At 41.2% G+C, this 27,081-nt stretch overlaps 2 protein-coding genes across 8 annotated transcripts in view; one reads left to right on the top strand and one right to left on the bottom strand.

Moving 5' to 3' along the window:
• The window catches only part of LOC102192395 (interphotoreceptor matrix proteoglycan 1a), a 55,172-nt gene extending 41,439 nt beyond the window's left edge, over positions 1–13,733 (top strand). Inside the window, exons 16-18 of the mRNA XM_005732821.1 lie at positions 290–497; positions 10,672–10,754; positions 12,356–13,733. Of these exons, the coding sequence (XP_005732878.1) occupies positions 290–497; positions 10,672–10,711 (248 nt within the window). The 3' untranslated portion in view covers positions 10,712–10,754; positions 12,356–13,733. The remainder of the gene's footprint in view (positions 1–289; positions 498–10,671; positions 10,755–12,355) is intronic.
• A 4,149-nt stretch (positions 13,734–17,882) lies between these two features.
• Positions 17,883–27,081, bottom strand: part of myo6a (myosin VIa) — a 148,098-nt gene continuing 138,899 nt past the window's right edge. For all 7 annotated transcript variants that reach the window (XM_013910759.1, XM_013910757.1, XM_013910758.1 and 4 more), the window contains 2 exons: positions 24,893–25,111; positions 17,883–20,857 (listed from right to left, as the gene is read on the bottom strand). In XM_013910759.1, the coding sequence (XP_013766213.1) occupies positions 20,658–20,857; positions 24,893–25,111 (419 nt within the window). In that variant the 3' untranslated portion in view covers positions 17,883–20,657. The remainder of the gene's footprint in view (positions 20,858–24,892; positions 25,112–27,081) is intronic.

Here is a 27,081-nt window from a genome sequence, read left to right as displayed (position 1 = left end):
GTATGTTTGGATTACAGATACTGACCACGTGCTGTGGCTTCACAACATGACGTACTTCTCATCCGTGACACCCTGCACACATGCTAATTTCCCCGGAGTGAATCTGACGTTTAGTCTCGGAGGCCGGCTAAACCTTACATTTCAGTGCAGAGCAGGAGGAGAGGATCTCATTAAAATCAAACACTCCTCAGCACCTCCCGGAGAGAGGAGGGTGGTTAGAGGAAGGCGCGGGAAACTCCTCCTGAATACTAATGTGTGTCCACATTTTTCTGCCTTTCTCTCCTTGCAGCTGATCAGGCCGATCCCTGCAAGTTCCAGGCCTGCGGTGAGTTTTCTCGCTGCGTGGTGAACGCCTGGACGAAGGAGGCGGAGTGTCAGTGCCAGTTGGGCTTCGTGTCAGTGGACGGTCTGCCCTGCCAGAGCCTGTGTGTCCTCCAGCCGAACTACTGCCAAGGAGGAGAGTGCCGCATAGTTCCCGGATACGGAGCCGTGTGCAGGTAAATGACGATGTATGCGGACTGTGCAGGTCCACAGTTTGGTCTATAAAGTGTTACAAAGAACACAGAGCAGAAATCACAAAATTTATTATTTCTATAATTTTATAGTAAACGCAACCACATCATCAGCATATAATGGCAGTCTCAGTCTGTCCCTCCATAGATTTAGGACCTGATATGCAGAACTCTAGAGACAAAGAGTTAACTCAAAAAGCACATGAGATGAGGGACTTTCAAAATAAGACAGGAAGTAACAGAACACAGGAACAAAAACAGTGTCCCAAACATTTTGTTGGGGGGTTGTTTAAAGAAAAAAGGAGTTAAACAAAACTGAAGGAAGCAAATAAATGAATGAAATCAAATAAAACATTAGGTTAAAGCTAATAATAGGTTTTAATACAAAAAAAGACTGCAAATAAAAACAACAAACTGAAAAATCAGGAAGAAACATTCACGGTGGACAGGACATCTCAGACTCAGCGAATGAAAACAGGACGAGTGTTAAATAGGATTTCAAACGGTCGATTGCTGAACTTTGTGCAGGTTGGCAGATTATTTGAGAGGCTGTGGAGTCGATTCATGGAGGGCAAATTTCATTGATAGCCAGTGCAGTGACCACTGCGTGATGTGTAGGAGCTGAATCGTGGATTTGGACAAACTGAACATAAAAGGGTCACCGCAGTTCAGCTGAGAAGTCATTAAAGGGCCGTTAAAGTTAAAACCAGCTGCAGTTTTGTAAAAGCTGATCTTCACGACTGATTTGACTGTTAAAAATACGATTTTTACAACATTCAGCTGAACAACAGAACAGGAACACAGACCATGGGCAGCACGTGTTTCAGTTTTGGAGTGATGGTGAGGCAGAATTTAAATCTCAGGACCGGGGTTTGCAAACAGGTACAGCGGGAAAGTCAGCATTCAGTCATTTCAAAGTCCCGGCTGCAGGAATGTGGGAACAATCATTTCAGAGTGATAATGTGTGACTGTCTTATCCTCACTCAGACTGAGCTGCCATTCTTTGAGCCGCTGGATTCAAACCGAGAGCCATAATTTTCATTACAGATGTATAATTTTTATCAGAGGGAGCTGGAGCCTGCCGGTGTATAATGTGATTTTCTGCTTTCTTTTTTTAAGTGGAATCGTTCTTTTTGTAAAGGGTCGTGATGCCTTGAGTTTAAGCTGTTCTCTGCAGCCTTCTTTAACTTTCTCTGTTAAAAGTAGAAAGTTATTCAGGTACTTTTTAACAACCTCAGCTTGGGGTTAACGCAGGGTAACCATAAGCATGCAAAACAGAGGACTGAAGCCAAATTATACCCAATAAAATATGAGACAGGAATTAAACATACAATTAAACAGTGTTAGCAATCACCTCAATCGTAAACTGTGTCACTAAAATAGAATAAATATGAAATCTGATTAGTAAACATCCATTGTTTAACCACTTATAGCCTGTCACAGCTGTCACAGGGAGAAGGGTAAGGTGAGGCGTCTGTGGAGAGAAAGTGAACACTTTCATCTTTTAAAGTGAAAAAGTCCACATGTGGAGGCTGGAGGGGACACAGAGTCATACTCATACACAGATTTTCATGCTTCATTTGGATTTTTTTATAACGCATGAAGCTCTTTAATTGCCAATAAGTTACTTGGTTAGGTTGGTATGCATGCAAACTCCTCCCACAAAGGCCTCAGCGGGTCAGCAGATTCAAATCCAGAACCTTTTTGCTGTTAGGCAACTGTGCCACCCAAATATAGCCCTAAATACCCCCTAAGAAACAAACAAAAAGGCCACAATAGGACAGACAACCAAAAAAATCCCTATCTGTCTATCTGATTCAGACTGTCCCAGGAGCCCACTGAGCTCCTGATCCAATCTGGGATCAGGAACTCAGGAACCAATCCAATCTTCTCTAGCAAGAAGCGATAAGGAGAGAGCGGCGGTCCGTGTCCATCTCCTGCAGAACCATTCCCTATTTGGGGGTTTGTGTTGCCGTGCCTCTCCAGAGCACCCGTTGTCACTTTGATTTGCACTAAAACACCTGAAATGGATCAAGAAGATAAACTCTGAAGGCTGACACAGACTGAAGCCATGATATAACTACCAGCCACTCACGTGACTGCAGGAAAGTGAGCGTATAGAGACATCTATGGTGAGAGAAGAAGGGTGGAGCCTCTTTTTCTTCTTCTGTCGCTTTGTGGTGCAACAGCTACTTTGCTTTCACTCTTCTGTCCAGTTCATCCCAAACCAGCTCAATGGGGTTAAAGCCTGGAGACTGTGGCCACTTTGTGTTTTTAAGCTTACTATCTTGTTCTTTTTTCCTGAGGTAATTCTGCCATAGCTTGGACTTGGGTCATTATCTTGCTGTAGGATGAATCCTTGACCAACTACGTGCATACCAGAGGCTATTGCATAGTGCTGCAGAATGCTGTGGGAGCCGTTTTGCTTCATGGCGCCTCTCACTCTGTACAAGTCACCCACCCTGGATCCAGCAAAACAGCCCCAGACCATCACACTTCCTCCTCCATGTTTGCCAGTTAATGCCACACACTGTGAAACCATCCTTTCACCTACTCAACGGCGCACAAAGATCCTGCGTTACAAACTGAACATTTCAAATTTTGATTCCGCCTTCCAGTCTTCAGTCGTCCAATGGCAGCGTTTCATGACCCAGCCAAGCCTCTTTGTAATATTCTGACGTCTTAGCGATGGCTTTCTTGCTGCAACTCGTCCTGTAAAACCTGCAGCAAGAAGTCTCCTCTTCACAGTTGAAACTGAGACTTGCTACGACCACTATTAAGCTGTGCTTGAAGCTGTTATCCTGTTAGCCTCCTATCATGCAAGCTGTTAACTCCCAGAAACGTGTCCCATGATTCAGCTGTGGCTTTGGGTCTGCCAGACCTCATCCTGTCAGTTTGCCCCGGTTTCTGAGTGCCTTTTGATAGTGAAGAAAACTACTGTCACCTTGACTTTCTTTGCAATTTCTCTGTAGGAAATACAAAGTGCTACGTACATTTCATTGAAACTTGTGGTGCATTGTTGAACTTAGTACATCTGAAGCGTAACCGCCAGCTGTTAGCTGCTGTGATAAGTTTTAAATCGTGGCAGGATGATGTCGGCTGTCCACAGACGCCTTTGAAGAATAGTTCCTTTCCTTAAGCACTTAAAAGCTTCATTAATATCGTGTTTCATTAACTGTCAGCTCACATGCAGATTTTTTTATTACATTATGAACGTTTAACTGAATTAAAAGTCATCCTCGGGTCTGTTAATAAACTGCACTGCAGGGAGCGGCGACGGTTTTAAATCTGAGACATTCAGAGACAGACAGGGTGAGATAATGGCTGGAAAGACTTTTTTCTCAACTCTTATGGAAACTTTGAAGAAAATCTGACGACGCTCTGCTTGGTTTTTTCAATTGTATTTAATCCAATAACACCAAACATCTGTCTGCTGAAACAAACAGACTCAGTAACAGCAGCTGCTCTCTGCGCTTTTATCAACATTTGTTCAGGACTAATTTTACTGCTGTTTAATCCACGTTTGGTGTGTGTGTGTGTGTGTGTGTGTGTGTGTGTGTGTGTGTGTGTGTGTGTGTGTGTGTGTGTGTGTGTGTGTGTGTGTGTAAGTAAAGATGATTTTCTGAGTTTTGGTAAGTTTGACAGTCTTCGAGATGTAACGTAGTGCCGTAATCATCCTAAAGATTAACTGTGTCTGATGCTTTGGTTTATAGCAAAATGTTGCTTAAAACTGAGATCGTGATTTTGGTAACGCCTGCTCCTTATTTCTGGTTTTGAAAACCATCAGAGAGAAAAGAAAAATCTTTGCACATGTGGTTCATCAAACAGATGGATGTGAGATGGACAAACAGATCCAACGCTGCACAGAAAATTGATTTAATGTTTTGGTTTCTTTTTGTGGGTTTTGTCACTTTGTGACTGAGGGATTGATCGTGCGATTGATATTTTTCAGTTTCTTGTCACTTTAATGGTCAAATGATGGAAAAATTGCCCCAAATAGCTTTAATGTGCCTCTGAATTCAGACTGACCTTGCTTGTATGAAGTAATATCTTTGTGCACAGCCTTTAGCGGTCTTCTGCTCTGCTGTGGTGTTTATCCTCCTTCTCTCTGTCTGATCCGTCCCTCCATCATCCAGCCCCTCACCACTGTAAATCAATGCTAAGTTGATTTTTAACGGAGAGAAAGCGTTTTTTCTTTTATTAACCACCTGCAGAGAGTCGCTGCCGCTCAACTGCCAGAAAAATCTAATTTCAGCACCGTTATATGCCAGCACCTCGCCTCCTGACACACAGCACCTCAGAGATTCTCACGCTCAAACGTCGATTTTCCATCAGCTCAACCTTTGCACAGATAGTTTTGGGTCTGCATTGTTTCACCTGTCAGACAGCACAAACTTCATTTTCTGGATCTGCAGTGGTGAGACATTAGAGAAACCACAAAAGCGTAAAACACTCATTAAAACGCCATCGTTACAGCTTCTGTGTCCACAGATTAACAGGCAGGAGATCCACAGCTCTGAGCTTCTAGACTGAAGACTTCGTTTATTGTTCGTTGGAGAAAAACACAAGAAAACTAAGAAGTGTGGTGTATTAGGGGCTAATCCTTTGTGATCTCCTTTGAATTCATCTTGTTAAGCGTTGTTGTAAAATCCTGACCTACACGAAACCCAGTTGTTAAAAACTTAAGCAGGAAAATAAGGGACAGCACAGCAGCTAATTTGAATATCATAATTGGAGGTTCAGACTAAAAACGGAAGTTTCTTGTTCCTCAAAATACCAAATAAACAAATAAATAAGTAAATACAGTGCTTTTGGAGGATATGGTTAACAGCTCTCTTGCTTCCACCTTGACCAGCTCAAGACTTTTGCACAGCACTCAAAACAAGTGACAACATTTTCCCACATTCTTTTGATCTTTTTTTATTTCTGCATTTACTCTTCGACCTTCCTGACCACGTCGTGATCACCAAACTTGGGGTGGGTTAAGATTAGCAGCCCAAAAGAGCAGCTCCAAAACAAATTCCCGTTTTCTTTACGATTCCATCAGAAACAGCAACAGCGTGCGGACAGCTGCACCAACGGTACTCATAGCGACGGCCCACATACCTCTGCAGGAGAAGAGGGCTATGTTTACCAAGTAACTGGATATGAATAATGAAAAGTTTCATCAATCAGAAGAAAAAGAGCATTTTTGGGGGCACAGGAATTTATATTTGGATGGTGCTTGGAAACTATTTTGATTTCCTTTATTATCTCGGGGGATTTCTTGTCTCTTTGTAGGCAGCGGACAGCAGAGAGATTAGAGGAAATGTGAGGAGGAGGAGGAGAGATGGTTTCCAGGGACACACAAATACACGGTCAGCATCTTAGCCCAGTGATCCACAACCAGGGGTATTTGTTCTGTAACTGCCAACGGCTTCTAGGAAAGAGTGAAGCAGCAGTACTAATTGGATAAATGTGATATTTCTGCATTTTATAAATAAGTAAACACAGTTCAGGCTTGAATGCTCGTGCCCACAAATGACAGGTGAAGTGCAGAAAGATGTGCACCTGAAGCAAAGTCTGACATCTGATTTTCTTACATTTAGTCGATGACCCGAATGTCTTCATTTGCATTCGGAGCCGAGGACACGGACATGATTTTTCCCTGAACCGGAGCTGCGGTTTGTGGTTTTATTTAACATGAATATTTGATTGGCCCGATTGGCCCGAGCAGCAGAAAGAAACCGCTGCCGGTTTCCTCCCGAAACGCTCTTCCGTCTTGGGGGATTGAGGGGGTGGCGGTCGACTTAGATTTGCCACATTTCATTAACACTGAACCCTGTTAGGTCTAATCCAGCGTCCAGACCGGCCGAGAGAGGACAAAGAAACCAAAAACAGCCGTAAACACCGAACACCACCTGGCAGGTTAGTACCGCGGCGCTGCACATTCCTTTTAATCTCGTTTGGCTGCCTGACAGCACAGAGAGCTGGCAGCAGTGAAATCATTTTGTGTAAGTTAAACGCTTTCTAATGAAAAGACTCCCCGAAAAGGCACACAGGGAACGACTCCGAGGAGTCCCATTTCTTTTTCCTACAAAGCTGTGCAGGTTTTCTTTGGCACCTTGCTCTCCATGTGGCCCTGATACTCCAGGTCACGTTTCTTTAATCCTGCTCGCTGGCTGGCTCAGACTTGTTTTAGTTGGGTGTTTGCCCGGGTGAGTGCAGGTGTAACAGACTGGTTTTAGTGTCTAGGCGTACAACCATGTGTGGTTTTCTAATATGCGGTTTAAAGGGTGAAGCTGGGGAAGGTGGAGGTTTTAGTTCCACGCAGGGTGAATCTTCAGTTGATATTTCAAAAATGTTTTTCCTCAGTAATGTGTTTTTATCTGCTGCAAACTCGCACTGGGTGACTTTACCTACCAACCTGGCACAAATAAATGCTAATGTAGTGTTTTAAAGCAGATATTGTGAAGTTATTTGAATTGCACAGTTTAAAAAAGAGTGACTTTGGAGCACTAAAAATAAGACAGTTTGTGTTGCAGAGCATCAGCCTGTGTGTAATTTCTGTAGTTAAAATGGATAATTGTGCACAGAGGCCCAAACCGTTTTTTTGTAGCAGGCTCTAAATGCATTTATTTCTGCTCTAACGTGAAACATTTTAACATCAAAGTCTATGGGGACCGACTCCTATCTGGAGCGAGCCTTAAATGGACATTAGAGGAAGTAATGGAGCAGATCTCACTTTAAATCCTGCCTTTCTTTGTGGTTCCTGCGTTGGTGGGTTCTCTACAGAAGACCAGCTGAGTTGATGAAGGGCTTATGAAAACAGATCCTAATACTGGTTCATGCATTAAAAAAAATAGGTTTTTGCTAAATAAAAAGGTTATTGATTGATTTGTCTCTCCAGCTTAGCTTTGAGATTTGCGGCTAATAGACTTAAATTAGTTTATGTTAGCTAACTAGTGACAGAACCGATAACTCAGAGGAAAATGAGGGACTAAACTCAGTCCAAGGGGATCACCTTTGTGTTGCTCCTGGCTGTAACAATGAGTTTTATGTTAACAAACCAAAGATATTCTTTACACTTTCACTCTCTGTCTTTAGCAGTAAAGGAGTCATCATTGTTTGGACTGGTTCTTATATAGCGCTTTTCTACTCTGTCCGAGCACTCAAAGCGCTTTATACAGCTAATTCATTCACCCAATCACAGCCATTCACACAAGCACTTCTAAGCTTAAGTGCTAAGTATCTCACATTCATACATGAACATTCACACTCCGATGGATGCATCGGAGAGCAACATGGGGTTAGTATCTTGCCCAAGGATATTTGGCATGCAGACTGGAGCAGCCTGGGATCGAACCACAGACCTTCTGGTTAGTGGCTGATCCGCTGTGCGACCTGAGCTACAGCCAGCTGCACTAAAAATCCACCTGTTAGCTGTAATGTTCAGGTTTGTAAAGCATTTTATAGATGAGAACAATGTTGAAGTTCATGAAAATTACACATTCAGAGCCTTTGAGTCTTATTCAGTTATCGGTCCATTAAATGGCTCTGAGCGGAACCTACCAACAAACCAACCCGGTGACATTCTGTACTTAAAAATCAAAAACTATAACTTTAAAAAAGGGTGGAGTGCCCACTCTGGGTCAGGGACAAGACCCTGCCCCAAGTGGAGGAGTTTAAGTATCTCGGGGTCTTGTTCACAATTGATGGGAGAAGGGAGCCGGAGATCGACAGACGGATTGGTGCAGCGGCTGCAGCGATGCGGATGCTGTACCGGTCTGTTGTGGTGAAGAGAGAGCTGAGCGTAAAAGTGAAGCTCTCGATTTACTGATCGATCTACGCCCCTACCCTCACCTATGGCCACGAGCTGTGGGTAGTGACTGAAATAACAAGATCGCGAATACAAGCGGCAGAAATGAGCTTCCTCCGAAGGGTGGCTGGCCTCTCCCTTAGACATAGGGTGAGAAGTTTGGTCATTCAGGAGGGGCTCAGAGTAGAGCAGCTGCTCCTCTACATCGAAAAGAGCCAGTTGAGGTGGTTTTCCGGGCATGTCCCACCGGGAGGAGGCCCCGGGGCAGACCCAGGACACGCTGGAGAGATTATATCTCTCGGCTGGCCTGTGTTTGGCAATTATGTGCAATCTGTTTGCAACAATAGGGTAAATCAGTAAAAACTGCTAATCTGATGCTGCTTAAATGCAGAGAAATTCACATTAACGGTTTACCTTCAGAGTCCTGCCAGAACCAGATTTGAAATAGAAATCCAGAAATAGTGACGTTGTTGCTGCCAAACTGCAATTTAACAGCAACATGAGACAAGTGCTCTTTGATATTGGAACCAGAACAGAATGAAGAAAGATCATAAAGAAACTCAGTGTAATTAGCTCTTTAGTTTAAGATGAGAGTACCTCTGTGCAACCTCAGAAACAGCTCGCACGTACACACTGTGTACAAACCATTATCCTGTAATATGATGCTACTGTGCAACTGCAAGACCAGTGTATATTCAGGTTTTGCTGTCCACTAACTAGACCACTATTCACGTGACTTTAACAAAGGTCCAGTCACACAGGCCTAGAGACCAGTGAACCCTGGTCACTGCTGGTCGCTAATGTATTATTCCCTGACTGGTTGGCAAATAGTTGCTGGCAGTTGCTAGGTGAAATTGGTTGCTAAGATACGGTGCTGAATCAGAAACTACCTTGTGATTGGTTTGGTCACTCGCAGATTACCACAGTTGTCCACAGTTTCCATGAAATACGCTGACTTCTGCAAACACTCACCAAGTTGCAAAGACAGAAATATTTCCTGTCTTTTAGACCAAATGCACATAAGATAGTAAAGCTGTGCAAGACATTATTATGCCACCCTGGTTTATTGATGGATTGTATTTATTTATGTATTTTATATATTCTCTCTTTTACTGCAAGAGGGCTCTAATGCAAACGAATAATGTTAAGTAGTAAACTGTGAAAACTGGAAATGGGGAACATTGGCCTTCAAAATAAAAGTTGTGCCTCACCACTACAGCCAAAGTATTCCAAAGTTTTACTTTGAAGGAGAACATTTTCTGCTTTGTCTTTGTGTCTTAATTTTCCAAGTGTTACTTACACTCTGAGAGCAGTGAGCCAGTGTTTGCAGACTAGTCTGCGTTTTCCATGCAAACTACGAGTGACCACAGCCATCTACTGCCCACCCAAGCAGTCACAGAGAGGTTTTTGGTGCAGCGCAATATGTCTCTTTGCAACCAGCCTCCTACAACGACTGGGCCAGTCCCTAGGACTTTGTGCCTGAGGCGTCATTAACCATTTCCGGGTCCAAACCGGAATACACAGTGTTCTGACTGAGGGATTAAAACGTGTTCAGATTAAATATAATAAAATATTAAGCATTAAAATGCGTTATAAAGACAACAGCCTTAATGAACGGAGTAGGAGTTTGGACTGGAAGCAGGATTTATATGTCATCCGTTAACAACAAGATTCAATGGACTCCACAGCATCAACTTAGTATTTCAGATGGAAATGTTTAATTTGCATAGCATAGTAATAAAAACTTAGAAATCCTAACAAATTCATTAGATTATGACTTAAATGTGTTTCAAATGTCTGTATGCTGCCCTTGGATGATGCTGCCTAAATAGAGTAAAAGAGAAGTGAGAGTTTTTACTTCAAATCAAGCTTCATGTTTGATCTGAGTAGCAATGAAACCAAATCACACTGCAGAGAGAGACACGCTCAGTTTGATTAACAGCTGAGCTGGTCATTAAATAAAATGCATGTTCTGCGGTTGAAAATAAAAGCATTGCATGTCTGAAGCTTTGTACTCGCAGGAGCTGAGCGTCTGCTCATTTGTGCCTCGGCTGTGAAGGAGGGACCGTTTGATTACATGCAGATAAACCGCAGTGGAAAGTTGTAAATCAGTCAGGTTCAGGCTCGAGGTGCTTCTCACAGGAGTTAAATAAATAGTCTGTTTGGTGTAATCTGCTGACAGTCTAGGTAATTTTTTTCTCTTTCCTCTGCAGGTCTTTTGAACATTTGCAGTATTTGCAGATCTTCTCTGATATCTGTGGCTTCAGGACAGAGGCTGATTTTGGTGCATGTGCAGAGTTGCTGTAGCTGCAGTTTCATACCTGCCCACCTCATTTTCTCCGCCTTTTCTTTTCTCTGCAGACACAAAGACGGCTATTCCCTCCCAGCCCTTTCCAGTTAAGAGAATATAAAGGATCGGACGGCACATGAGAACACCACCACAGGTGAGAGGGGACTGGTTTGTGTCCTTCATGTAGACTCGTGTGCTGCAGCCAGGAGAGAACATGATGCACACTCAGCAGGACTTCATTGTGTAAAGTGGAGCTGATTAAGAAGTGGTAGTGTTATCAGATGATGCAGAGACCTTCCTCCTCCTTCTCCCAGTGTGAGATTAGCTCTAAACCCAAACACGAACACCTGTGTACGCCTTATAGCACGATAAAATAATCACAGTAAGATAATCTGTCCTGCTAGTCTAAACCCCCGATTGGTTTAAAGCTGCTGTGTGTTTAGGCAGATGACCAGTGAGTAATTAAACCTCCCAAAGGAGGACGACTAAACCCTGACCTGACGCTGCTGTTTAGTACAAACTGTCCTGAGCCCACCTTTTACCTCCTCTCTGATCCTCTTTCGGGGTCTGAGTCACCACAAAGCTGCGAGGTAATTTCAGAGTATCTCCCCCCAACAAGAAAAACCCTGGAAACCACATCTCTGAAAGGCTTTCAGAGGAAGATAAACCACGACAGCGGCTTGCAGCCTCCACCAGGGTCACACGCCTTAAAGTCTTTGTTCTGCTGTGCCGGCTCCTACATCACTCCGTGTACGTTTAGAAAGAGATTCTGAACCCTTGAAAAGGCTGAAGAGTTTACTGCTGAGATTAACTGCAACACCAGAGAAGTTTGAGGGCAGAAAGCAGCATTTTGGATCCACAGTTACTGGAAAAATATTTATTTTACAGGGCTCTGGAAGTGGATGTACTTAACTGCTTAATTAACTTAATTAAATTCTATTCTTAAATACTTTTGTAATCTGTTGATTTCAGTTTTATTTATATGAAATCTCAAAATAAAAAATAAAAAAGCCTGGTAGTGTAATGTAGCTCCAGTTTTTCTCCCCTGAAACTTAAACTTACCACTGCTGTTTGTTTCATATAAATAATGAAAGTACCAATTTTCTGTAATATTAATGGAGGAGAAACCACAACTGAATGACAAGAAAACTCAACGCTGAGACTTGGCTTTGAGTTCCATGAATATTGAAAACAAAACCTGCACTGAATACATCTTGGTGTCTGGAGCTCTCCCAAACCCACATGAATAATTATAGGGGACATTAAGCTACAGCGATGATAGGGACAGCTAATAAATCTCCCTTCTTTGACTGTGTAAGCTTGTGGATTTTGTAAACGATGGACCACAAATCGAGAGAGTTTATTGATATGTCACATCGACCAAAGTGCTGCAAAAATATTAAAACAAATGAAGCCATTAAGAAGCAATTAAAAACATCGGGTAAACAAATCAAGCCATTAAAGGCAATTAAGAAAGCCCATCGTGTGGTAATCTACAGGGCTCGTTAACAGTGTAGGGTAAAACTGGTCCTAATCCGGGAAAGTTTGAGGGTAGATGTCCTGATATGGAAAGAAAAACTGTTTCAAGATTTACAGCAGAAAAAAGTAATCACTAATTTGTTATGTAAAGCATAAATTTACCTATTTATTGTTATACATTTTTTCTGGCTGTGGTGCCAAAGTTTTAATTCCCCAAAGGCTGCTCAACGACTGACATGTAAAACACCGATCTTGTTTCTTGTCTCTTTGAAACAGGAACTCGGACTCATCGCGGCCTCATTCAGTCACTCGGTTTAAATTCAAGTTGATGCAGAGCTGAGGAGGTTTCGGGACAAACCGCTGGCTTCTACACTCCCCAGCGCTCTGAGCTTCATACCAGAGGACAATCAGCCATCGGGGAAAACAAACGTTTAGGCCATTTTAAAAATGTCAGAAAGCTGTCGTCTGCAGCTGACGATGAAGAGGAGCTCAGGGGACGACCACAGCATCGATCGGGTTGATATCGATTGACCCTGGACTGCTTTTATATATGTCTGCTGACTCTATATGTCTGTAGGCTGTGTGTCACATGATTAGGAAGTAATCTGATGGTTCCCCCAGATGTTAATGCAATTTACAAAAAAAAAAAAAAGGTCTCCAGTGGTGGGTAGCAATTTGTTTCATACCAGCATAATTTTATGATGTTCAGATAATATTTTCTAGATAAATAATAGAGATGTTCTTTAACTTCCTATTGTACACCTGAACCTTATACGTATATCGAGTGAAGATGCAGTAGTGATAAAAAAAAGTTATTACTTTTCTATCAAGTTTGATTCAAAGGACATTTGGATGCTTAATGAGGTTAAAATATCCAGTATTTATTCTTTCTCTCATCCCTTATTAGATTTATTATGCCCCATATTTAATTTTTGTAATGTTTTATGGTCTCGTCTTAATCCCAAGGTTGGGAATCTAGAGCTTTAAACTATGGCTAGCTGTGGTGCAGTGCTGAGCTAATGCTGATTGCTCAAGACTCCGCGTTAGTAAAACGTGTATGCATTGGCCAACCTTGATGTTAACACCTGGATCCTTTAAGATGTAGCCACAGGGTTTTTCTTGGATGTTACTGCAGAAATTAAGCTGTGGGAATACTTCCATGTTTTTTTGCAAGATGATTTACACTTTAATGAAACACTAACAAGCTGTTGACAAACTGTTGTAGAATTACGGAGTTCCTGTATTTGCTGTGAAAATGTTGAGGATTACCATCACACCTTCTCTGGCACATGTAGTGGCTTCAAAATCCAGGAGTTTGGGTGATTACAGAATAGTTGTATCTATTTTATGATGTAGAACAAAACATGAAATCAGGTGACCCATCAATGGTTAAGGTTTGATTTTGCTTCAGCCCTGTTAAATAAGCAGATCGTTTAGAAATGAAAAGCTATTATCTTTTAAATGTGTTGTCACAAACTGAACATTACACTCACTGTGTGCTAGCTGCTAGTATTAAACATTAAATCTACAGTTACAACAAAACCTAAATAAAAATCCACCCACTTCCTTGACCTAACCCCGAACCCTTCTATAACAAAACCACAGTTAACCAAAGACATTTTTTCAGGCGTCAAAAAATAAACCTTTAACAAGACCCAAAGAGTTTTTCATGTAACACTATGTATGTGATTGTGTTTTCGGCATGGTAGTCATAAATCAAACACAGTACTTAGTGTTTGTTTCTTGTTTGCAGTTTTTGGTTGTGACTGTAATGCTAACTGCTAAAATTTAAAACTTTTTAGTCTTCTAACAATACATTTAACAGTGACAGAAACAATTCAACACAGCTAAACATAAAACAATACCACAAGCCATTTAGCATAAAGGCCCAATAAAAATACAGTGGGGCAAAAAAGTATTTAGTCAGCCACCGATTGTGCAAGTTCCCCCACTTAAAATGATGACAGAGGTCAGTAATTTGCACCAGAGGTACACTTCAACTGTGAGAGACAGAATGTGAAAAAAAAATCCATGAATCCACATGGTAGGATTTGTAAAGAATTTATTCGTAAATCAGGGTGGAAAATAAGTATTTGGTCACCTCAAACAAGGAAAATCTCTGGCTCTCAGACCTGTAACGTCTTCTGTAAGAAGCTTTTCTGTCCCCCACTCGTTACCTGTATGAATGGCACCTGTTTGAACTCATCATCTGTATAAAAGACACCTGTCCACAGCCTCAAACAGTCAGACTCCAAACGCCGCCATGGCCAAGACCAAAGAGCTTTCGAAGGACACCAGGAAAAGTATTGTAGACCTGCACCAGACTGGGAAGAGTGAATCTACAATAGGCAAGCAGCTTGGTGTGAAAAAATCAACTGTGGGAGCAATCATCAGAAAATGGAAGACATACAAGACCACTGATAATCTCCCACGATCTGGGGCTCCACGCAAGATCTCATCCCGTGGGGTCACAATGATCATGAGAACGGTGAGCAAAGATCCCAGAACCACACGGGGGGACCTGGTGAATGACCTGCAGAGAGCTGGGACCAAAGTAACAAAGGTCACCATCAGTAACACACTACAACGGCAGGGAATCAAATCCCGCAGTGCCAGACGTGTTCCGCTGCTGAAGCCAGTGCATGTCCAGGCCCGTCTGAAGTTTGCCAGAGAGCACATGGATGATACAGCAGAGGATTGGGAGAATGTCATGTGGTCAGATGAAACCAAAGTAGAACTTTTTGGTATAAACTCAACTCGTCGTGTTTGGAGGAAGAAGAATACTGAGTTGCATCCCAAGAACACCATACCTACTGTGAAGCATGGGGGTGGAAACATCATGCTATGGGGCTGTTTTTCTGCCAAGGGGACAGGACGACTGATCCGTGTTAAGGACAGAATGAATGGGGCCATGTATCGTGAGATTCTGAGCCAAAACCTCCTTCCATCAATGAGAACTTTGAAGATGAAACGAGGCTGGGTCTTCCAACATGACAATGATCCAAAACACACCGCCCGGGCAACAAAGGAGTGGCTCCGTAAGAAGCATTTGAAAGTCCTGGAGTGGCCTAGCCAGTCTCCAGACCTCAACCCCATAGAAAATCTGTGGCGGGAGTTGAAAGTCCGTGTTGCTCGGCGACAGCCCCAAAACATCACTGCTCTCGAGAAGATCTGCATGGAGGAATGGGCCAAAATACCAGCTACTGTGTGTGCAAACCTGGTAAAGACCTATAGTAAACGTTTGACCTCTGTTATTGCCAACAAAGGTTATGTTACAAAGTATTGAGTTGTATTTTTGTTATTGACCAAATACTTATTTTCCACCCTGATTTACGAATAAATTCTTTACAAATCCTACCATGTGGATTCATGGTTTTTTTTTTTCACATTCTGTCTCTCACAGTTGAAGTGTACCTCTGGTGCAAATTACTGACCTCTGTCATCATTTTAAGTGGGGGTACTTGCACAATCGGTGGCTGACTAAATACTTTTTTGCCCCACTGTATGGTGCTTTTAGCTAGTTAACAACTTTGGCATGAGTTTGTGGTTCCGTCTTTTTTGCTACCTAGCTAACATGGCGACTACTTAAAAGTATTGAGCATTCTCAACATTTGGACTGTTTTAATTTCACTATCCCTATTATGATACTGACCACTACTGTTACTATGGTCGCTGACAACAATTTGACAGCAAAAGTGTAAAGTACACAATTTGAGATGCAGTGCAGTTGTCTACAGCTACAATAACTGATCAAAGGTGGCACCATTAGTGGGTGGCTGAATGCTAACATAGTGCTCGCTTTATTGAATACGTTTCTAACATTTGCATGCTAGCATACTAACATTTTACAGCAGAGCTGGGAGAGAATTAATTTGATCAGGTGGTGGCGCTAGAGGAACTGTCAGAGGATAACCAACGTTTTTATTGTTCATCCATGATAGTACATATAGCTCTCAAAGTTCTAAATATATGCAACATGGATTCATGGATTTATCCTTTGTGTACATGCATTAACTATCCTTAATGTAATATTAGCTCTTACATGCTCTGACAGACACCGTGAACTAGAAACGTTTACCGTGTAACTCTTGGTGTTATCTAATTGTTCCCTACATTGTTTGTGATATTTCTGTAATTTTTATTTACATTCTGCTGCTATTACACAGGAAGTCAAGCAATACGCAAAACCCCCCTAAAGTTCATTGAGGGGATTAATTTGAACTCAAGTACCGCATACCATCAAAGGTGCGACTTGCACACCTGTGAAATGTACATTTGAGTCAGTTTAGAGGCTTAGAAGTGGATGTAGTTGCCATAAACTTAAACTGCACTGCAAAGAGTTAGTAAATTGAGCTAGCTGAAAACCATGTTGCAGCAACAAAGCTAGTAATATATCCTTTGGATTAGGATTATTTGTCATTGTTTGGTTAGAAAGCATGGATGAACTTTTAGTTATTAGACAGTTAAACAGGACGCCAGTTATAAACTTTCTCTTTACTAATTTTATAACACATCCCAGTTCTGATTTGTTAAAACAAAACGTTTTGCATGATGCATTTACGTATGTTAGTCTATATTATGGTGCAAATTTGCACCAACATGAACTGGTAGTGGTCAGTTTACGTGAGTTAAACTGTCAAATCTGATGTTGTTTCAGGGCAGCTGGAGCTATACAGTTCAAATTCACTTTTACACAGAGACGAGAAAAAAAAAGTTAAGAGCTTGGAGTAAATGAAGTTGTCATAGACTTTGCAAAAAAAAAAAAAAAGGTGAACAGTCAGCAGTGTTAATGTTTGTCTAAAAACAAGTAAACCCTAGGACACAGCAATTTGTCCACGCTAGCACCTAAGCTAATATTATGTAGAGAAAAAAAAAAAACGGGATTCTGATTGACATCAACAAAAAATGTATATAGTTTATATGTAAGTGCTTATTACACTGGGCACAGGAAAACAAATGTTTTGGAAATGTGTCAGAAATATTTGCTTAAAACTAAAAATTATAAGGTTTATTAGTCAAACTGAAAACTGATGTGGTTTTGCCCAAATGTAAGCCGCCATGCAGTTCTATTCTGAAAAGCCAGAAATGAATCAAACAGAACGTTCAGTTCGTCATTCTGCTCAGCAATGCAAGTAAATAACTGTAATTTGGCATTTTAAAGAACAAATTATTTGCATTTTTTTGGTTAAAAAAAATGCATGGATAACAATAATTAACAATAACAATAAGCATCCCAATGCAACGGTATTCATGTTTGATGTGAACACACCATAAAACTGGTGAGCGGGCTCTGTAAATCTCTTCCTGCTGAGAGGCTCAGGACACATTTTTCATTGTGTTAGAAACTGAAAAAAAAAACCAGAACAAAAGCAGCTTTTTGTTTTTAGTTTCATTTATATGGCATTATACTTGTAAATGAATTCTGTGGAGTCAAATGATCTTCCATTAAAGTCGTAGGTAGTAAGACCAAATCTTACCTTTCTCAGGATTAATCTTACTCGCACGGATCATGTCACAGATCAAACCGATTCTTAAACTTCCCAAATGCTGTCGTCTTATTGATGTAAACACTGTTCGCTGTTTTTGTCTCAAATCAATGCATCTACTGATGGTTATTGCTGGTTGTGTGGGGAGGGAAGCCTCCCCCAATGACTGTAATGTGGACTTTTCTTATTTAAAGTCTTAAAATATTATGTGTTTGTTTCACAATCAGTAGTTGAAAATACAAAACTGTGCTGAATAAAACTCCATCTTCTTCATTTTGAACGCATTTTCTCTGAGGTGGAAAAGAGGAGGCGAGAGGTGAGTGAAACATGGAATGCTTTTATTCATCCGTTAGAGATCAGCGTTAGAAAAATGACAGTGGACAAAGGCAGTGCTTCCCCAGGAATGATTGCAATGTGTGGCGAGAAACAGATCGCAGCAAATCCACAAGACTTTCTTTGCATGTTATGGAGGAAAATATCTCGAGGTCATCACTTGGTTAAAACAAACACTGAGGTCTTAATGATGGCAAAGCTCAGAGCGCGTCCCCTTTACACTCAGCATTAACACGTGTACTGGCACATTATATACAAATGCCAAGCTTGGTGAAGTTGATCTTTGTATTTGGTACAGATTTTACTGAAGAAATTTGAGGTTTTCTGACCTGCTTCAAACACGGCTGGAATTCTTACAAATGAAAATTCCTGGACCAGTCTGATTTTCCATGTTGATGTTTTTTAAAGCTATTATTTGGCAAAATGAATCATGAAGATTATAAGGTCTCCAAGATAGTCCTGCTGCAGTTCCCCCCACACTGATGATGGGCCTTTTCCCCAGCAAAACATTTTGTGTCTATCAACAATGGCCGCAGTCCACTCGGCTCCTGGTTCAGTGCGATGGCTTAGTAAATGGAACCGAGCTAGGTCAACATGTCTGCTGTGGAAGAGGCCCACACACCAAGCTCGCAGTGGGTCCAAAATTGTAATCTGACCCTCTGATCAGTTTGGTTGGCATTTCTAGTCTTTCTCTGGCTCCAGTAGGCAAGACTGTACGCAGCTTTTAACAGGAAATGTCCCAAAAGGACTCACTTAACTATTGATAGCAGTCGTTCTAACCTAATTAGTACCCAAATGGTATGATTTCATCAATTGTTGATGTTGACGTGTGATATATGGTTTTTGATGACCTTATATCGTTGCATGTCTCAGATACAAATTGGGCCTCGTTTGTTTACGATGTGGGAATTAAATTCCCCTTTTCAGTGATCGTGCTCAGAGCCCAATGCCAAAAACCTGAGTCAGCCTCTTTTGTGATAATTCAGGTTTTGTATAGCCAGCTAAAGCAGCTAAAACAAAAGCCTGGCTATGCAGAGCATGCTTATATTAAACCCCTCTGCTACATGCAGTTGTTTATATAATCTACTTCTGAGATTAATAAAGTAATGTTTAAATCAAGTTTTAGGTTCTTTTTAAATTTAGCTGGTGGTAAGTGAGCCGTCTTCATCAACTATCAGATCCATCCTGGCTGTGCTGTTATCGCTGTCTGTAAAGGGGTTCGGCTACTTTGCAACAAGACAGATGTTCATGCTTTCAGACAATCTCAGCCACATTTTTCTTGTGCAGAGCATCAAAGGGGGAACAGAAAGCTTGGGAACAAACAGGCTCGGGGGAATAACGCAGTGCGACGTCACCACAGATTGTCTGTCATTGTTTTTTTTTTCTTCTAAGTAATGACAAAAGAGGCCTGTTTTTTCCTTCTTAGCTGAGTTTGTGTGATTTATTGCTTGACGATCTCATGTGCCCAAGCCGATGAAGTAGAAACTGTTCTTTGAAAAATAAACTTTTACATTCCAGTAGGAATAACACTGCTGTCTGCACATACCGCCCTATAGAAAATATTCAGTGTTATATGAATGTTCCAGTTCGAGGCCAAGTACCAGTGCATCGTAGAGTTCGTGCTCGAAAGCTTCTCACACAGCAGGGAAATGTCCAGTCTGACAGAATATCTTAACAACTGATTCCAAACCATATTGTTTTGTGCTACCTTGGGATTCGCTGCACTTGCAAATTACTAAACAAATCAAATTCAAAGTGTTGAAGCATGGCTGAGTTGTTCAGGTCTCTTTTTGCGGCGCTGATCTGTTCTGAAAAACACCACGAACACGTGGAGTCGTATCTCAGCAGTTGCATAATTAATTCACATTTTCTGCTCGGCTCCTTAAACAGAAATTAATCATGGATGGGGCTCCGCTAATGAGGAAAAAAACCAAAAACAAGGTTTCATGTCCGGAGCCACGTTTGGTCTCAAAAGGTTTTCGGACCGTTTACTAATTTAAATCACATACGATGAGAAGAAACAAAAGAATCACGACATGAAAAAAATCAACAAGGTCTCAAGTTACATTCAGCTGGAAAAACAAGAGGTAATTAAAAAAAAAGTATTTGTAAATATTGGATTTAATTCGGTGGAATAATCGGACACCCATGCATGCAGCCTCGTGGTGAGAGCTTGCAGCTCCTTGTGCGAGTTTCTCTTTTTCACCCTCCAATAACCGCATGAAGACGACGTAAACAGCAGCTTTTAAGTCGGAGCGGGATCACCAGCTAGCTGTTAAGACGGAAGCGACACACCTGTGAGATTTCAGTGTAATCATCAGGATCATCAGGAATGCATAATTACAGAGGAATTAAACTTGTTCTGGGGAGGCAGCTTTGAATAAACAAACAGAAAGTCCTACCTTTCGGCATTTAAACCCTGTTAAAGTAGTATTAAGGCCTCATAGTTAGACTTGCACACATGTTACAGAAATGTTGGAAAACAACCGGATGTGATCATTTAGCATGATTTTTCGTTTCTGCATAGGGTTCAATGCAAAACTTCCCCGCCCTGCCCCCACTGAGGAACCAAAAGCCAGCGAGAACGAAAACTCATCAAACGGAGGAAAAACAAAAGGACAGTTGAGAAAAACAAAACGCCGTTCACGTCGAACGCCCTGGAGTCAGAACCTGTGCAGTGCGCCTGCACTCCATCTGTGTCAGGTAGCTGGTGCATTCGTCCCTTTGTTTGCAGCGCGAAGCCCTGCCTCCGGGCCCCGTCACTTGAACATGCTCTGCAGCATGGCCGTGGCGTAGGTGGGCCGCGCCTGCCGGCTCTCGATGGCGCTGCGGAGGTACTGGATCCCGCCGCAGCGTTCCCAGATCTCCTCGAACTGCCGGGGGAGGATCTCGGCGCCCCGCTTCCTCGAGAGGCCCGTCTCCTCCAGGCTCAGCTCGCACATCTCCATGTCGTCCTTTCCTGTGAGAAGAAACGAGTCAGAAAAGAAAAAAAAGACGTGAAACGCAGTGATGAGGAACTCAAACAAGCCCAAATGCACTGTCAACAAAAATGCTTGCAGAATAGCTTCACACTGGAAAACCACCACGAGTCTGTGGCAGTAGTTCACATCTCTCATTTGGAAGTTTTACTGAACTGAGAGAACCAAGTGCAGATGCCCGTTTTATAAAGAAATGTATTTCTCTCTGGATAGCAAAGTCATTTTAGCCATTTTTCTTCTTTCAATGCATTCATTTAATTATTTACTATTTTAGATCCTCTCCGATTCCAAGTTTGCTCAAAGTTTAATACAAAGTTAAAGAACAAATTACTTAAAGTGTAAAGCTGCTATTAGTCTCAAATAGGAAAACAATGGGAGAGATGTCTATGAGAGTTATAAACCCTTTAAAGAAAAATATAAAAGTTGTGTTAATAATAAATGCCACAAAATAAATGTAAAGCTAAATATGATTGCATATTTACACAAATCAGTTTGATATTTAACAAAAATATCAAACTTAAATAAAATGTTGAATGCTAACATCTTGAACACATTTCTTTGTTGTGCATATTGTTATATAATGCTAAACTAACGTTCGTAAGGTTAGCAGCCTTAACAGCCTTTGTTTAAAAAAATGTAAGAATTTTTAACTTCCTCTGAAATATTTTGTTACGACACGAGAATAATGTTGATAATAATGTTCTGATACAGTATTTTTTTTTTTACCATGTTATGGTAATGTATGTACTTAGCATGTTAGCATGCTAAAATACTAAATGTATAAATGTTGTTAAACTGTACCATAAACTAAAAAAGTTTTTTATCTCTAAAATGGGGAGAAATTATGGTGGTAAAATTAGACATTATTGTGAAACATGTTGACAACTGACAAAAAACCCAGAGCTGCTGCTAGCATATCTAAAATGTTAGCTAAAAATAACGTCATCTTAAATAGAGATTATGTAAATGGGGTTTAAATGTGAACAAAGGGAAAAAAACACAATACAAAGTTTTTCTAAATATTTCACCAATAATCTTTTTTTATAGATGTGGTTGCTATCTACTTTTACATTAGAGGCTTAAACACAGCCAAAGTTTCAAATAATGAGTTAAAAGTAGCTAAAAGTAATTTTGCTTCATTTTCAACAGGAACAGCAGACAAACATCGTGACTGCCGCAAAGTACGAGCAGTACAACTGACAAGCTCCTGGTGCTGCCGGCAGGCTTCCAGAAGCTGGCCAATTAGATGTTTGGGGGTCTTTAAAGGAAGGGCCCCTCAAGGAGACAAACGTTAATACAGAGCATATTTATACTCAATTTCAGCTCTTTTAGCAGACCAAATGTTCCCAGTTAGTGCAAATACACCTCTGTAATACTAAAAAACTATTCAGCAGTACAAACACTGAAAATTAAAAACCAACAACCAAAATTTTATGGGCAGAAACATGAATTGCGTGTTTAGGTTAACTAAACCCTTAAGATATACTGAAGGGCATCCTAAAAGGCCAATATTTGATCATTCAAGTCTTTTGACCTGTCAGTCAAGCAAAGCTGTTCTACTAGAGTCCCAGAATGAAAATGGCCCTGAATGATACTGCCTCTTAATATCTGAAATCACAGAGTGTTTAAGGCCCACTTTAACAGTCTGAATTAAATCTGTAGCCCTAGAAGCATTCAATGCCTTTATTCCACCAAACATATTCAATGCTTGCAATTTACATTCAGTGTGTATCTACAGCTGTTAAGGCAATAACAAGTTGCAGCAGTGTGCTCTCTGAGTGTCATATGAGGCAGTTACTCACCCACATACTGACGCCGTCTGAACACAGCGGCTGCAAAACACCAGCTATTTCCCTACGACATGAGCTTTCTGAGACCGACGACCTCACAGTGTTCAAATCACACATCCTGCACAGCCGTGACTCGCTTTCATAAAGCCTCAAACCCACAGACGAGTGCAGCCCTCAGAGCCAAATTAAAGTTGAGAAATATGCTGCTAGGAGTTGTGATGTTTGAACTCATCAGCACACATATGCTCAGACAGGTGGGTGAACAAAACAAACGCTTCGTTTTTTCCTTCTTTACTGTTGTTGTACTCGTCATTTGGTACAATCTGCGATTTTACAGCTTGTTCTGACACAAACACTCACTCAGGCGCTTTCATTTAATTTGGCAAATTGTGGGAGGATGCAGCAGCATCTGTGGATATCTGTTATATTATGTTATCAATAGAATACAAATATTACACTTTGCTCTGACAAATGTTGGAGTTTCAAACCTTTTTTCTTTAATGCAACTGGAAAAAGATTCCAGATTGTTTTTCTTTGAAGTGCTCTGTATAGAGGACAATTAAAGAAATCCCAGGCACACTTTAACAATTCAAAGTAAATGTTTATCCCCAGTTAAACATTTACTTTCATAAAATCTCTTTTAGACACGGGAATTAAAGAGCAGCATATCAGGTCAATCAAAGGATTAAATTTAAGTAAAAACTGAATGATATCGACAAGGTAAACTGTTGGAATGAGGGAAATTTCTGAGGAAAAAAAAAAGGAAGGCATTTATGAAAGGCACATATTCAGGAGGCTTGCAGCTGGATAGCATAGTGGTAAGACTGCACGGCTTTGGAATGGGATTCGCAAGTGCGATTCCCACCTGGGGGCGCCTGTATCCAGTAAGGGTCCTAGGCCAGACCCTCTCTACAGACAAATATGAAATATGATAAATATGAAGTGAGGTGTTGAGGAAAATTGACGGCGAAACAAGTAGTGTTGCAACATTTGGAGTATTTAAAAGTAGAAAGGGAGGCAGCGCCTTCAGTTTTCAGGCCCCTCTTCTATGGAACCAGCATCCCGTTTGGATTCAGGAGACACTCTACTTTTGAGATTAGGTTTAAACCTTTCCCTTTTGCTAAAGCATATACTCATGGCTGGATCAGCTGACCCTGAATCCTCTCGTAGTAACTCTGGATAGGTGTAGGCTGCTGGGGGATTCCCATGATGCACTGGGTGTTTCTTCTTCACTCCCTATGTGTTAATCGACCTCTCTGCATTAAATCATTCTTGTTATTAATCTCTTAATCCTGTTAAAAGGGAGTTTTTCCTTCCCACTGTCACCAAAGTGCTTGCTTATAGGGAGTCATATGATTGTTGGGTTTTTCTCTGTATGTATTATTGTAGGGTCTACCTTATAGAATAGAATAGAATAGAATAGCCTTTATTGTCATTGTACAGAGTACAACGAAATTGGAGTGCCACTCCCTTGGTGCAAGTTTCAATAATAAATATAAATGTAAAATATAAAATAATATAATATAAAGCGCCTTGAGGCGACTGTTGTTGTGATTTGGCGCTGTATAAATTAAATTAAATTGAATTGAACTGAATAAAGTCATGTAGAATGAAAACTGCAGCGTATCGCTCTAATGTTCTGATAAAAGCTGACGCGTGATTTCTGGCATTCTCGAAGGAGAGCTCGTCAAATCGCGGTTGATGATTCGTTGCACGGGCCTCCTAAAAATAAAAGCCTCTGCGTCTCTACGGAGAACGACCTGACGGTGCATTATGACTCGAATATAATCAATCTGCTGCACTCGCACAAAGTCAAAGTCTTGAACATTGATTAACAGCGAAGTGCTGCTTCTGATTTCATTTCTTTCTGTGGCTGTCGCAGAATCAACTCATCGATTTTCCTCTCCACCTCCACCCTTTCTTCTCGTTTTTTCTTCTACTCTTTAACTGCTTGTTTCCTTATGCCTGTCACTCACTCTGTCATACTGTGATGCAGCCCAATGGGTGGTGTAACTGTGTTTAACTTGGTGCATATATATGTTGTTTCATTTAGTCTGTAGATGGATAGACTCTCAAAGAACAGAATAACCCGGCCACTGTCGACAAACATATGTGTGCAGAAATGTTTCCAACACAGGTGAATGTATAATGTAAGGTAAAGACAGAGATTTATTTCCATGCTCATGCTCAGTCTTTGCCTCCCTCAGATATCTGGGTTGTACCGACCTGCCACCAGTAGGATTGGGTGTTTATCGGGATGCAGCTCCATCTGCCTGGCGATCCAGGGTCCGTCGAAGTGCGCGTACCACCAGCCCTTCTTGTTGTTCTGGGGGTCCTTGTACTGGTCGCTCGGCCGGATGAACGGGATGCGGAAGTAGCGCTGCTGCCGGTTCATCGCCACCTCGTACTGCCGGGCCGGTATAGGTGGGGCTGGGTTCTGCTGGGCTGTTGATTGGATGCAGAGAGAAATATATTAAAAAAAAGTTAGGAGTCTTTCATAAATCAGAGACCATGTTTACATGCAGTAGCCTGGGAAGTGGTTATGGTAAATGTAGCTTATCCTGTTTCCTGTTTATCAACCTGTGCATTAACTTATGAAGCAGAGTAAAGACAGAGTTCTTTGCAGACTAAAGATAGACAAAAACATGTTGTTGTTGGTTTTTAAAAAAAATAGTTTTCTACTTGGAGACGAGGGTAAGAATTTCAACAAACCACACTAAGGCTCAGAGGATGTTTAAAACGTTAGTTTTTTGCTTAATGACATGAAAGAAAAGGCTGGAGTTGTTTTTATCTGAACTTACTAATTCTAATGTTTACAGCTCGTTTTAGTGTTTTAGCTAAAAGCTGCTCGGCCTCGTTAATTATGCAAGAGACACAATAGTGAGTTGCAGTGAGCATACAGACATTAACAACAGCTGCCTGAGCACAAATTACATCTGACATTCTCAAATTGGACAGTTTAAAGGAATATTTTTGCATTTTACTCAGTAGCACTCCAAACAGCAGCGACTGTTTAGATTAGCATAAAAACTGGAAAAGAGAGGCTGATCCTGGTAAATAATATCTACCATCAACCTCCTGTGAATGTCAGTAGGTACAGTTTTACATACATTTAATCTGACAAACTTTAAGGTGTTTTAAAGGCACATCTAATTAAAGCCGTAGGGGTGTCATTGGTAGCTTCGTAACCTTCAAGTTTGTCCTTTTTTCTACTAGAAGATCTGGTTACAGGATGCAGCTTCGTGTTTACCAGCTGACATGAAAGTCTTTTAAGGCAAACTTGCATATACCAAATCTGCAATTAAAGTACATTAAAATGCAAGTGATTAAAAAAAGCTTGACCTGTGTTGAGTTTAAATGATCTTGTTCTTGACATCAACACAGCACTGTAAGTCAGAGGCTGCTTGACCTTGCGTCAGTATTCCCCTAAACATACTTAGAAAACAGGAAATACTTTGTATCAATAGGTAACTTCACATCTGAGCAGACAAGTATCACATGTGGAGTTCCCCAAGGTTCCATCTTGGGACCCCTTCTGTTTAACATCTACATGCTCCCACTGGCACAGATTATAAAGAACAACAAAATAAACTACCACAGCTATGCAGATGACACAAATATATATCACAATGTCACCAGGAGACCGAGGCCCTGTACAGGCTCTTGGTAAATGCATTGAGGAAATTAATGACTGGTTGTGCCACAATTTTCTCCAGCTAAACAAAAACAAAACTGAAGTAATAGTCTTTGGTGCCAAAGAAAAACGATTACAGGTCACCAGAGAACTTCAATCTATACATCTAAAAACCACAAACCAGGCGAGAAATTTGGGTGTAGTGATGGATGCAGACCTAAACTTAGAAAAACACATTAAGACAATAACAAAATCAGCTTACTATCACCTCAAGAATATTTCAAGGATAAAAGATCTGATGTCTCAACAGGACCTGGAAAAACTAGTCCATGCATTCATCTTTAGTAGGCTTGATTACTGTAACAGCATCTTTACAGGTCTACCTAAAAAATCAGTCACACAACTACAGCTCATTCAGAACTCTGCTGCTCGAGTCCTCACTAAGACCAAAAAAGTGGACCACATCAGTCCAGCTCTGAGGTCTTTACACTGGCTGCCTGTCCGTCAGACTTTAAAGTTCTGATGCTGGTCTATAAAGCTCTGAATGGTTTAGGACCAAAATACATCCTGACCCAGTATGAACCTTCCAGATCCCTCAGGTCATCTGGATCCGGTCTTTTATCAGTTCCCAGAGTCAGAACCAGACACGGAGAAGCTGCATTCAGCTTTTATGCTCCATATATGTGGAACAAACTCCCAGAAAGCCTCAGATCAGCTGAAACACTCAGTTTATTTAAATCCAGGTTGAAGACTCACCCACCCAGCTGCATTTGAATAAAGC

This window comes from Pundamilia nyererei, unplaced genomic scaffold (assembly GCF_000239375.1).
Source record: "Pundamilia nyererei isolate P.nyererei 1_Seehausen unplaced genomic scaffold, PunNye1.0 scaffold00048, whole genome shotgun sequence".
Lineage (NCBI taxonomy): Eukaryota > Metazoa > Chordata > Actinopteri > Cichliformes > Cichlidae > Pundamilia > Pundamilia nyererei.
This window is presented reverse-complemented; position numbering and strand designations above follow the sequence as displayed.